At 40.9% G+C, this 13,708-nt stretch overlaps 1 protein-coding gene across 7 annotated transcripts in view; it reads right to left on the reverse strand.

The window, feature by feature from the left end:
* lrba (LPS-responsive vesicle trafficking, beach and anchor containing) overlaps positions 1–13,708 on the reverse strand; it is a 172,460-nt gene that overhangs the window by 144,227 nt on the left and 14,525 nt on the right. For all 7 annotated transcript variants that reach the window (XM_086211779.1, XM_086211781.1, XM_086211778.1 and 4 more), the window contains exons 2-8: positions 6,927–7,158; positions 5,864–5,964; positions 5,026–5,121; positions 3,589–3,710; positions 2,048–2,174; positions 1,118–1,237; positions 263–409 (exon numbers count right to left, since the gene is read on the reverse strand). In XM_086211779.1, coding sequence (XP_086067905.1) covers positions 263–409; positions 1,118–1,237; positions 2,048–2,174; positions 3,589–3,710; positions 5,026–5,121; positions 5,864–5,964; positions 6,927–7,158 — 945 coding nt within the window. The remainder of the gene's footprint in view (positions 1–262; positions 410–1,117; positions 1,238–2,047; positions 2,175–3,588; positions 3,711–5,025; positions 5,122–5,863; positions 5,965–6,926; positions 7,159–13,708) is intronic.

Below are 13,708 nucleotides of genomic sequence, written 5' to 3' on the forward strand. Positions count from 1 at the left end.
ACGACTGGAGTATCAGTACAATGTAAAGTGACGCGCATATCATATTTATACTCCTCAAACTATAGCAAAGATTCTAAAGTATTGATTTGACTACAAACCAGTTGGGAATGTCAGACTTTCCACAAGACTCGAGTGCAAATAATCAATTTACTTTAAAGGCTTTGCCAACAAAAGAGGGGACTTAAAAAAAATGCCTTCCCTGTAGTTACTAAAGGTTACTCTTGGATATTATGACTGCACGTGTGGTATTAAGTTCTCTAACCTGGTAACCTGGACCCAGCTGATAGATAGCCAGGATCTGAGCAGCACTCAGTGCCTCTGAGAACAGGTAAACTGCCCCCATCTGCCCACAAAACACACGGTTGGCATCTGCTGTCTCTGACGATCCCAGGAAACACTTGTCAAACGTCTGCAGCAGAAAATGCAGGGAGGAGAGTGTTTGGAGGGATCAAGGGAAGAGAAAAAAGAGAAAACAATTAGTTTTTTTAAAGCAATGATTGATGAAAAGAGGGAAGGAAGGGAGGGGAGGAAATGAGACGTGATAAAGGATTAACAAGACTGAAAATAGCATCAAAAAGCAGAGGAAAATGACACAGTCATGTTAGCGCTGCTATAAATAGCAACACACAGCCTGAAACTACGAGCATCGCTAATATGATCATGCTAATCTGCCTCTGGTGGTGGTCAGCAAGGCACATGGAGACGTGTTGAGAATGATGAGGTCACATCTCAATCAAGTAGCTTATTTTCTTTCTGACGTGCTGACACATTCGGAGGATTATTGCACACTATGGAGGCATTTTCATTTCTTACAAATATTAGATTTTTGAATCTCATATTTCAGCATGACAGAAAGTAATCCTCTGGGCTGTGACAGAGGGTGCACGAAGTCGCTTTCCCCTTGTACAATCCAAACTAAAAGATGGAGAGAAACATTTCATCCCCCAAACCAGCCGATGGAAAAATTAGCTTCATCTACATGCATAAAACAGAGAACTTTGGTCGGCAGGTTTTGGTGCACACTCCTGCACCAATAAAAACTGGACTGACATGTCTAAAATCTAAAGTATTAAGTAGTATTCAGGATAAAATATTACCGGAAGTTGAGGCCACTTACATCACTGGTGTTGACAAACCAGGCTATGTCTCCGAAGGAAGCAAGTTCTCCGTTCACATAGCAGCTAATTTCACTGTTTTTCCAGCGGTTGTAGACGTGAACAAGAGTAACCATGTACCACTGCAAAGAAAACCAAAACAGCATATAATCACACAGTAAATACAGCGTGTCTGAGGCATCAGTCACACACTAGATATGTCATCTATGCTAGTCCAATTGCCTGATTCCATCACTTTTCAGGACTCATTCCCCTCAAGCTAAAATCCCACCTACTTAGTTTCCTCAGCCTTACAGGTACTGAAATAGGTTACCACTGTTACCAAAATGAAATAGTTTATTATGGTTACTTCTAGACATGAAAGAGTGTGCACTAAAAATAGAGTGAAAATCAACTAAAATGAGTTCTGACTCCTCACGAGGTTTGTGGAGGCAAGATGGTGCCTTCATGCCCAGTGGAGGAAGGGGGATGTTTCAAATTGTCCGCTGGCACAGGACCTTTCTGACTGATGATCGTCACTGAGTACTGAGCCTGAAGGGACTGAGAGTATTAGATAATCCTCCTCTCCCATCGCCCTCATTCCTCCTTCCTCTTGTTTGTTTTGGAGTCAGGTAGAGGTGACAGAGAGCTCTAGACTTATTTATTCTATATGGGTGAAATTATATGAATCTTGTGATTTGTTTGATTTGTAACTGGACTTTACTTTTGTGGGTTTTATTGGCTTGCTGAACAAAACATTTGTTATCATTGTCTCTCATTCACAGACTTACACTGGCTGAGTACTGGACTCTTCAACCCATGTGTAGTGGAGGACCTACTCTGCCTCCTGAGCCACAGAGACTTTTGCAGTATCTATTTCCGTGTGTGAGTATGTGCTTCGTCCGGGTTACCGGATCAGTCACAGTACTGTTTAGTTTCTGTTCCCTTCGTACCTTCTGTGGTTTGAAGTCGTACTTCACACAGTGCTGGAATCCTTTCCCCTTGGACTTTAGTGATGTCACTATCAAACAACCGCCCACAAAGTGTGCAGAGTAACCTAGGCCTTTACTGGTGCGGAAGCTGGAATGAAGGGAAGGACAACATGGTTTTAATGAGATTCTGATAAGGACAAAACTATGAACAATTATTTCTTAAAGGATCATTCTAGGGCGGCATGGCTCAGAGATAGAGTGGCTGTTGATCCTCACTTCCCACAGTGACCATGTCCAAGTATCCTTGAGCAAGATACTGAGCCTCTAATTGCTCCTGATGGCCCTGCAATGGACTGGCGACCCATCCAGGGTGAACCTGCCTCTCGCCAAATGTCAGCTGGGATAGGCTCCAGCCCCCCGCGACCCTTAACGGATAAGCGGTATAGAAAATGGATGGATGGATGGATTGATCATTCTAGTATTTTATAACCTGGGCCTTTTTTCTCCTATGTCGTTAGGTTGAAACAATTCATAGAGTCTAAAATCCTGGAGCTGTGGCAATAGTGAGTGAGCACTGATGTTAACAGCTACCATTCTGACCAGGATCATTACTTGACAGCAAAATAACAGCAGAGAGCCAACATCAAAACACTTTTTTCTGAAGAAAAATGCTGTTCCAGGATCAGAGGACCTGCAGAGTTGTTATATTGACCTTGCACTGCTGGGTAACAGCAAAGACAATCACTCATTAACATATTCTAGAGCATAGATGTGAGGAGACATAGAGATACTTGCTGGAAATTAATGAGGATCATTAATATTTAATGAGCCCTTTGTCCATTGGAAGACTGTCTATAATCTTGTCAAACTGATAACAACCACCCATTCAAGCACTTTCACTGACAGAATATAAAGCTAACGATTTCTCCTGTACAGAAGGATTAAGTTGCAGCCGTTTCGTGGTTACTGCTGTCACAGTGTTCTCACAAAAATGACTGCAATCATTTCCAAACACATGGGAAATGGGGCTCAAGTTGAAAAATACTGGAATTATCCTTTAACTTCCCACAGACAGACATTGCCATCCCATCACTCGTCGTGTCCTGACAAGATGGAGCCTCTGCATGTAATTTAGTGAATTTATCTCTTTCTAAAAGGGCAGAGAGCTGAAGAGCAGCTTTTATTACAGATTCTCTCAAGCAACTGCCTGGCTTGGTTATCAGTTTCCAAGAGCCCAACAAATCCCTGTTGTAGAAATTAGATTTTTGACAGAAATTAATTATTGGTTCTAAATGAGATGATTGGAAGGTGTGATTTACCCACTCTTCAGAGAGAGAGAGAGAGAGAGAGGGAGAGAGAGAGGGCAAGGAGGACAAGGAGACAGAAAGAGGAGGAGGGGGAAGTTCAACTGGTATATATTTGAGGCTGGATGCTGCAGTTTTGTAGTAAAATGGAAATAATACATTTAAACATGAAGTGAATTTATATGGAGTCAGTGCCGGTACAAAAGAATAAATTGAAGATAAGTGGACAAAGATAAATATTTGCCATATGCTACCTACCAGTACAAGTAAGGCTTGTCTTTATCTACATTGATGTTGTTGAGAGGATCCATGCGGAGCCATGTGTGGAAGGTGAACCCATTCTGGTATGGCCATTTCGCTATGGGGGGCAAAGCTATAGCCTGTTGGAAGGAAAATAACAGAATTTTAAAAAAAAAATTTTTATATATATATATATATATATATATATATATATATATATATATATATATATATATGACAATACTGACAGTGGCATGTGTGTCCCAACCACCCAAGGAGTTAAAGGACACACTGACCATTGTAAAAGTAACTGCTGACTAGAGCAAGTAGTACATCAGGGGGCAAACAAAGTTAATGGCCAGACCACTTTTGGGGATGTTGCAGTTTAAACCTCATTAATTAACAACCATTACCAACCCTAAAGTACATAACAGGTCTGACACAGAATCTCTGATGAGATGAAATAGTTCATGCTATTAAAATAAATTTCATCTTCATGCTCCTACAGTCCCCACCGCTGTATCCAGACAACAGCAAATAAATAATTTGTTATGTCCCACAAACTTCATCACAGTTCAGAATGAATGTCTGATCAAAAAGTCATTGTGAAAACAACAACAACAACACAATGAATATGGTAAATAATGCGGATGCGAGCAAAACTCTGCATTCGTGAAGTTTCATATCAATGAGCACTAAAACGTGAAAGTGACATTAATGAGAGGAAAGCAGCCTTGCAGAAAACGAGTGATATTAATGAACAATGTAGTTGATTTTACCAAGACTACAATGTGGATTTGATGGTTTCACTCAAGAACATTTTGTGTACTCATCAGATGATTGTCTTCTAATTAAATCTGATACATGTGTGACATTAAAAAGGTACATCAAGTATCTGCACAAGAAAACAAGAGCACAAGCAGTCAACCTTATTCTCCAGGATACAAATAGTCCAAAGCTGAACAAAAGTTATTCTAAAATATTAGTAATTTAGTCAGACACAGTCATTACTTAGACATGTAGTGAATGCTATTTACCTCAAGAATACATTAGTCTGTGGTTTGAGGCAGCTCTGAAGTGATAACATCAAACAAGATGTTAATGAACTGGGATTATGGGTATGGAGCCTATGAGTTTGTGGAAAATTGCATGGGCCAGTGAATGGCTGGCTCAGTGTAAACTGGTTTATGTTAAAGAGACTCAAGAGGTCATCTAATATCTGAAGTCTTTCTTTCTCTTACTCATTAGTCTGAAGGAAAATGTGTTTGGGTCAACACTCTACTGGCTGATCATTACTGTACTCCTATCCCAGGGGACAGTTTTGCTAACCTCGCAACAAAGCCCTAATTTCTAACCACCGGCTAAGTGTATACTTGCTGGCTTCTTAACACTGTGGAGGATGGGTTATTTTCTCTCTCAGGTAAGGTGAGAAATGGTATTCTGACTTGTACTCACTGCAGCGTTTTTCCCGGGAAAGCTGAAGAAAGAGTCGGGACCGTTTCTGTGAGCCATGTACTTCAGCACAGACAAAAGCTTGACTGCATGACGAGGCTGAAGCAAGAACACAACATACACGGATCATTCGGACAACTGCTACCTTGAACTTCCAAACGTGCATTAACGTACACACGAGGTGTGACAGCGTATTATGTATCAGGTGACCAGCCAACAGTGAATGTGTCGATTATCACACCCTCAGAGTACGAGAGCACTGAATTTCCACCCTGCATTGCTGCACTAACATGAACTAGAACAGCAGTTGTAGCTGGAAACATTCGCAGTACACCCATCACTGTGTAAGTTAAGAGTAAAAGTACTGCTTGGCTGCTAAAAGTACCTCTGGTGCTGCTTAGACGTTCACATCCAAAAAGTTTTACTTAACACATTGAAACCTCAGCATCATCATTTCAAAGACCAGCAAGTAAACAATAACTCTGAGGTCAGATGAAATGTCTTTTATTTTAAGCTAACCGTTACTATTTAGAACAGTAATGCCCCCCCCCCCCCAACCAGCAACAAAATAATTTGGCATTAACATTTCAGACTTGTAAAAGTTCCACAAATCCAAATGGTACAGCTAATATAATGAACAACTAATATTAATAATGTAGCGCTGCCCTGGATTAAAGATGGCTGTGGAGTAATAATCTGGTTCCACATGATTTATCTCATCTGTGTTACAAGGGCATTGGCCTGGAGGACGGCAGCAGCAGCAGCTGAAGTGTTGCGAGCACATTCCTCATGTAGGTCCCAGACAACCAAGACAGATCACCAACGTATGACTCTGACTCACCCACTGGCCTTTCTCTCCTTGTAGCTTGCTGAAAAAAAGCTTCAGCTCTTTGACTGTGATGCTGTAGCTGGCAAGTACACCCAACATGTCCACCAGGAGGTCTGGAAACACACACACACACACACACACACACACACACACACACACACACACACAGCAGAAGCAGAAGTTACATGCAGGTACATGTAGGGCTTAAACATGGCAATAGAACAGCCCTGAGGATGAGGGTGATTCAAGTTGCAGAAGTACAAACACACTAAATTATTCATTCTATGATTTGATCAGCTTCTGCTAGTTTTATCTTCCAAATTCAGAATTGTTTCCGTTTTCTTTGGCCTTGAAATTGCTCACTTTGCAGTGATTTTCCCTGCTACCAGATGCTGAGAGAAGTTTAGTGTAGGGGAGAACAGAGAGAACATCAGCTCGATGATTAGCACGCACATACACTACCTCGACTCCAAATATAATAGATGAGTGGTGGTTATATGTGAGCAGGTCTTTTCTTTCTCCAAACTCTGTATTTCAAGTTATGTGAGCAAGCAGTCTGCAAATCTCCTGTTAAGTGCAACAAAAAGATTCATGTCTAAGCCAATAAAGACATGTTGAGCTCTAAATGTGAATCGAGTGAACATTTGCACCTCATCTATGAAAAGACTCAAAAGTTAACAGATGAAATATCGGTACTGTTGTGAACGTCACTGCTACCATCACTTTCAGCTGCCAAGTTACAGCTGGACTCTATCGTCTTCGCTTGGGTTCACAATCGCTGGAGGCCCGCACTGTTCTGGCCGGCTAAAGTTCACTGATCTGAACACCACAGGATTAATTTGGTCTAATTTGCAGATGGGCAACACACTGGACTGAGTCAGACGAGACTGCACAGGATGATCGGTTCCTGGGTAGACATTAGGGAATGATCAAGCCTATCATGCAGGCTGCAGTGCACAAGAAATATCGAGAAAAATAAGAAATAAATTAAAATCTCTTTAACGTCCTTCTTCTTTTTTTACAAGTGTCAAAGCACAGACAGAAGCAGGTTGATGATGTGGTACTGATGCAGTACCTGCGATCATGCTGTCAGTGGTGGATATACGCTGGAGCACTTGCTGGATGAGCCCGACGTCCGTGCACGCCTGCAGGTTGCGGACGCTCTTCTTGAGGATGGCGGTGAAGATGCTCCAGACCTCGGCCTGACAAGTCGGCTCACACTTGTCCAGCAGCTCCACCATGCACACGATGCTCTCGGGTTCCTGGATGATAAAGTTCATCTCCAGGTCGAACTGGCCACCGACCAGCTGGAGGAGAGGTACAGCGGTGGAAAAGTGTGGAGGAGGGACAGAGAGGAGAGATAGATTTTCTTCTCTCAGTCATTATGGAAATAAGACGGCATACAAAAAAAGCATCATTCAATCCCTCTTAATATTGGTAAAACATAACAGAGGGAGGCCCGTACAAACATGGCCACATTACTATGTGTGAGCAACATGAACAGATGATTAATGGTGCATCAGGGCTGCTGCCTGCCACATGGAGTAAAGGTCAAGGGAAAACACAGGTCCCTGTCAGTCTGTCTGTATATCTGACAGGAGGGTTGGCTGTTTACAGCTAGCCTTGAGACACTGTGAGAAACCCAGGGCAGGGAAACATCAAATAAGTCGACATGTCAGTGAAACTAAGCGAGACATCCAGACAGACACAAACAACGAAACACGCATTTAGAGGTCTTTTGTTCCTGTAGGAGGCACTGGAATACTAACCGCATCTGACACAGCCTGGCAGACGCACGTTAAGATTCATTTTCCCTTGTGATATTCAAGAGTACACAGAGTGAAGCTCGCGCAATGAAGGGAACGCCGTTGGTCGCTGGTGTGAAATGTTTTCAAGACAAAGGCTCTGTTTTTCACAACATCTCCTCATCATCAAGAATGTGTTTTCTTTCACTACCACTAACACCAATTCTGCATTTTATATGGTGGCAGCAAGACAGAAGGTGAATAAATGCATCCCATCTTGTTAGTGAGCTTTAGCTCGTTGTCTAAAGGGCGGCAAGACAGCTTGTCTTATTGCAAAGGAGTGATGTTCTTTGTGTGTGGAAATAAATTGTATGGGTCATAAAAGTCATTATTTGTCACTTCTTAATAGCTATGATGACATTTTTATTATTGAACCCTGCCTAATAGAAAAAGATAAGAAAAATAACAACGTTGATGTCAAATTAATTTTGTGTAAGGCCGTCATGTTTAGAATCGAGGAGGTGTGACCGGACGCAAAAAAAAAAAATGGGCATGCGATCATCTTATATTGCCATTATGAAGGTTGTATGTGAGAAGAATATCACGTCAGAGGAATGGAAACTGTCCCATTAAAGTGACTGAGGTAGGATTAAGTCTGTGTGCGTGTTAGCAAGCGTTGTGTGTAAGAAAGAGGAAGAGGAGGCGAAACTGGGGGAAATAATGCTGAAGGACAGGAGATAAACTGATGATAACGGGACCGCAGGCCCAGCTACCGTCCCTTTACCCTCATCTCACACGCCAGCATTTGTTCTCTCATGTCAAGAATCAGCATTAAAACAATGACACTATTCATCAGCCTCACTCACAAGCACCCAATACACAAACCTTGTTTCTTTAATCTCCAAATTTAAATGTGAAATGTTGTCATTCCGGTTTGCTAACATACAAATAATACAGGCCTATATTGTCTCAAGTTATTCCAACTATCTTCGCAATTAAAAATGGAAACCCATCACGATTATAATATCAAATACTCTAAATTGACCAAAGGCATGGCCGTGAAAGCGAATGCGTTGTCTGTCTAAATGTGTTGGCCCTGCGATGGACTGGCGACGTGTCCAGGGTGAACCCCGCCTCTCGGCCAAAGGCCGCTGGGATAGGCTCCAGCCCCCCAACGACCCTTTACAGGATAAACAGTAGACAATGGATGGATGGATGGATGACATCAAAATGAGAGCTTTATGATATTGATATATGATAGTGTAGCTGACCTTTGACCTTTAGGCTAAAAAGAAGAAAAATCATGACTGCATTTTTGCTCTCTTAGATATTGTGTGAAATTTTTGTCGAAATGAGCACAAGGTTTCTTGCATCATGGCGTGGAGGATGTTTGTTGAGGGCACAGTGATCTTGACCTTTGACCACAAGGTGTATTTTCTCCAGGATGTCATGCTCACAAGAATGGACAAAGATGAGGCCAAAAAATGTCAAGCAAAATGTATGTAACAGTCATTTTTACCTGTTGTGCCTGTCCCAACAACCTTCAATGCAATGACTGATATTATATGACAGCAAACTACTGCACGGAATTGCAACATCATTGTTTCATTTGCCCGAGGAACTATAGGACACGTCAGAACCTCCTGTCAGTCTCTGGCGACCTCTATGCTGCCAACATCTGATGAAGTAGCAAATAAATGAACTCACACACCATTCATTCCCTTCGTCTAGCGACTTGTGCTGAGATTCCTGCCTGTAACGGTTTACATGCCACGAGAGAAAATTCATTTGTGATGTTCACAAAATTAAAATGTGTCTTTTCATAAGGACGACGTGACTCATTTTCAGAGCAACTACTTCTAAAATTTGATCGATGATTGTCAAATGTCATTTTTGAGTAATCTGATCAACTTAAAGGAATTATTGTTTAATCTAACTAGACGCAGCTGAAAAATGTGCTCACTTGTAAGTTGAAAGAATCTGCTTTTTAATAAAGCCAGTGTTTTAAAGAGTTTTAAAGAGATATCTAGAATAGGAATACACCGTATTATTATTTCTATTAACTAATGCCTCCCTTTTTGTGTCTCAGTGACACAATTTCCCTACAGAGAAACGTAGATAAACTGTGGGCTCGATTCCTCCAACAGCAGTCAGAATAGATGCCAGGTGCCACTTTGCCTGTGTAACCGTTGATTTATGAGCCTGACACTTTATGAGAGTCGTCCATCCATCAGAGTCAGCTGACAAAGGGGTGGAGAACAAATATGAGGATGGAGACAGAGGGCCCAGCACACTACAGTGACACACACCTGGAACAGATTCCAGGGTTACAGGGTGAATCTGGGCCTCATTTGTCTGATTTCAAGGTGGACTGAGTAAATATTGGGATCAATCATCTCATGGTGACAGCCTAAAATCATCTGATCTTTGTTTCTCTTGGTCACTGTCATGTCAGCTCAGGAAAATCATTTGGCCATAGACAGAAAATAATTGAAGAAGTGGCTATCTTGACAATGACATAAGTTGTTTAGCAAGTGAATATCCAAAATAAGCGCTACAGGTTGAATTATTTCAAATACGATTTTTTTTGTTGCCAACAAAGGTCTGTCGCCTAATAATATCCATCAGTATAGCATGTGTAGGTATTTAATGACTGTGTAAAAACTAAAAGTAATTTGTCCTTTTTTTCCCCCTCAATTTGTCTTTTTCTAGTCAAATACTATCCCATTACTCAAAAAATACAGATAAAAATCCACCAAACTAGTGAGGCAAATGTTCTTTAAACTTAAACAGCCAAGTCTATAATATCTTGATTATAGCATTTTTTGGATTGTGTTTTATGACAGAAATGCAGGTAAGAAATTGAAGGGAAAAAAAGTAATTTATCTAATAGTAGCACTCTATAAACAAGGTACTGTTCCAAGAAATTTCACAAACTTTTCCAAATGTTGCAGCTGATTTTGTGTGCTAATTTATGATGAATATAAATCCTTGCAGAGAATTGTGGTTGTTGTTGTTCTGCATCACTTGTGTTATTAAGAGACTGAATAATGTGATCATTCATCAAATAAAATACTTTATTAAGACTGATGTAAATTAAAAAACAAAAAAGCAATCCCCTATAGCTGCGTCACGCTGCATGTCAAAGGGGTTACGATGATTCAATCTCTTAAATTGTTGTTCCCAATCATTTATCCGCGTCTATTTGAGGACCAGCTATAACAGGTTGGAGACCTCTGCACCAAAATCTGCCATAAACACACTGGCTTTATGGCAACTAGACACTAGATCCCAGGCTGAGTAACCTGGCCTGGCTGTTCTCCCCGGAGGCCTGCCTGAATTAATCATGGCTGGGCAGCCGAGCAGCCACTGAGCCGGAACGCAAAGCACAAACAGGCTTCTATGGTCTCCATGGAGAACTACGTGGAAGGATGGTGGACAACTACAACCATGATTCATACACATTGATGTACATCAGGGGGAACTTGATAGCCAGAGAAACATTAAATCTCCCAGAAAACAGAGATTACAAATCCCATAATTTGTCAAATAGAGTAGACAAGCTAATTATTTATTCCAAAATTAGGACTGACTTTAAAAGTGTCTATACTCTGCATGAGGTGCATGACCTAAGTGTTAACAATTTGTTTGCATTCACCTGCTTCATTTATAGTTATAAAAGCTTAGCAGGAAAACCAGACATGAGAGAGAAAAAGACATCATATCAGAGAACGTTCAACACTTCCCTGGAGTAGAAAGTTGCCCAATTCTGCTTTCCTGCATCTGCTGAAGGCAGAGCTTTCATGTCTCACTGCCACTCAAGCATCCATTCAACCAGGAATCCCACAAAATAAAGAATTAAAGAGTGGATGTTGAAGATGTGTAGAACTACAAGTCTGAGTTCATGCAGAGGCTATGGTTGCAGGATACGCTATGAATCAGACGAAGATGTATTGGAGTTATTATCTAATCATGCCATCGTCGCTTCATCAAAAAAAAAATGTGTGCATGTATGCACTGAACGTAATACATTTGGAGTAATATTGTTTTTAAAAGGTTGAGATCAATGTAAATTTAGTCCCACTCTAGTCCCAAAGTAAAACTAGCAGCAGTGAGCAAGAAAGTGTGATCGAGAATAGAACAAGGCAAGTTTTGCTGGAGCAGAGCAGAGCATTTTGAGGGCTGAGGTGGATAAAACAAGACTTCTGAAGTACCACACACAGCAACATGATGCTGCAGACTACACCAAGACACAAATGAGGGCCATTTTGCACCAAAGGGAAGAAAATTACCCAGCTCAAAGTGAAAGGGTCACAACACTGATGTCACCAAATCTCGGCTGCAGGGCAATGAACGCTCCCATTCATTGTCTTTTTCAGTGTGTGTGTGTATAAATCTTCCCGTGTTGATGTTCATCTTTCAAAATCGTTTGAACGTGAAGCCATTTGTCTGAATGAGGAAAAAACACATCAACGGACCAAAGAAGGACGCTAGTAAATCTGCGCTCACGTCCGTCTCATGTTACTAGCACGGCTTAAGCAGATCATTTATTTGTTGATGTCATCTGTCACTTTGGGTGTGTTACACATGTAAATAGGTCCAAAAAAAATCTGTGATCAAGTTCATAAGTTATGAAAAACGACTTCAATCTACCCTCTACAAGAGGCCTATAATAAATGCCAGCTTGTGTATTGTAGCACCAGCAACCCACCCTTGCTGGTTTTCAGCCCATTTTAAAATAAACCGAGGCAGTGAAACACTCACACGGGCTGTCAGAGTGACCATGCTTTCATAGCACACCACTGGCCTACTTTTCAACAGCTCTTTAACTGGATCTCTTAACAAGCTATCTTGTCAAACCAAAGGCAGTTTAGAGTATTCTTTCCTGAGAGCCGCCATGCACACACACACACACACACACACACACACACACACACACACACACCTACCACAGTGATTCGTGATATGACAACATCTTATAACCCTGTGCTCTTCACTGCTAATAAACACTCATCTTTCCAATATACAGTAGGAACAACTAAATTAGGTGTTTCAGGAAGATGAGAGGAAACAGTGAGAACGAGTGGGGCACTTCAATGAATGGGCTTATGATGCATAAAAATATATACATATATTCTATTATATCTAGATTACAAACTTGGTAAAAAAAACCAAAAAAAAGTGTTTTCTCGAAATCATGTAAAAAGAAACCGCACTCGATTACATGGAAGAGTCTGAGGCAGAGAGATTAAATGCATCTCCTCTTTGACCTGTCAATCATGTGTCTGAAGTGTACAGTAAAGAGATGCAGCAAAATGAGAAGGAGAACTAAAGGAGCTTTGCTGAGTGTGTTTACTGTATGGTATCCATTTAAGGGGTGTAAGGATCCACAGACACATTGTGATGCAATGTTTCCTGGAAAATTGAATTATCCAAACCATGACAAGTCTCACAATGTTAAAGAAATGCAAGTAACCATTTCAATATATGCCTGGATTTATTTCTCCTCATAAAAAAATGTCCATTTAATGTTCCAAGAGAAATTAATAAATATGACTCAAAATGTCCAGTTCACAACATAGTCAAGAAACTTTAGGGGGGGGAATCCCTATCCCTCACAAAATGTAATGGGCATGTAATCTTGCTAACAGCCAGAAAGACAAGCAAACCGCCAAACCGAGCCGATCACATGACCTCCTCAGCAGATTAATAATGATGATTTTATACTCTGTTGGTACATGCAACATGGAGGGAGAGCCTGAAGCTTTATTTTTTCAAAGCAGAGTGGAAAATGGCGATGATTATGCATGCGGTGACCATGGAACACACTGGCTCTATGACGACAGCTCACGAAAGCCTCCTACCAGACTCACTTAATACATAAACAAGGCACTTCATGAATATTTCAAACAAGTAGTCGATTTGGGTTGATTGCCTAAATTGAGAATAATGAAAAAAACAGTGATAGTTCAACTCAAATTACGGATGTAATTGTTGGGGTTTTGCTCAAATTTCTTAGGAGAAGATAAATGGTCATTTGTACTTAGTGCATTTCTTTCATGCAACAATGCTACTTTTTATCACTGGGACCGACGCAATAATAAAAGAGAAA

The sequence above is a fragment of the Aulostomus chinensis genome, chromosome 8 (assembly GCF_037954235.1).
Source record: "Aulostomus chinensis isolate RoL2024-O1b breed Wild chromosome 8, RoL_Achi_v1.0, whole genome shotgun sequence".
NCBI classification, from domain to species: domain Eukaryota; kingdom Metazoa; phylum Chordata; class Actinopteri; order Syngnathiformes; family Aulostomidae; genus Aulostomus; species Aulostomus chinensis.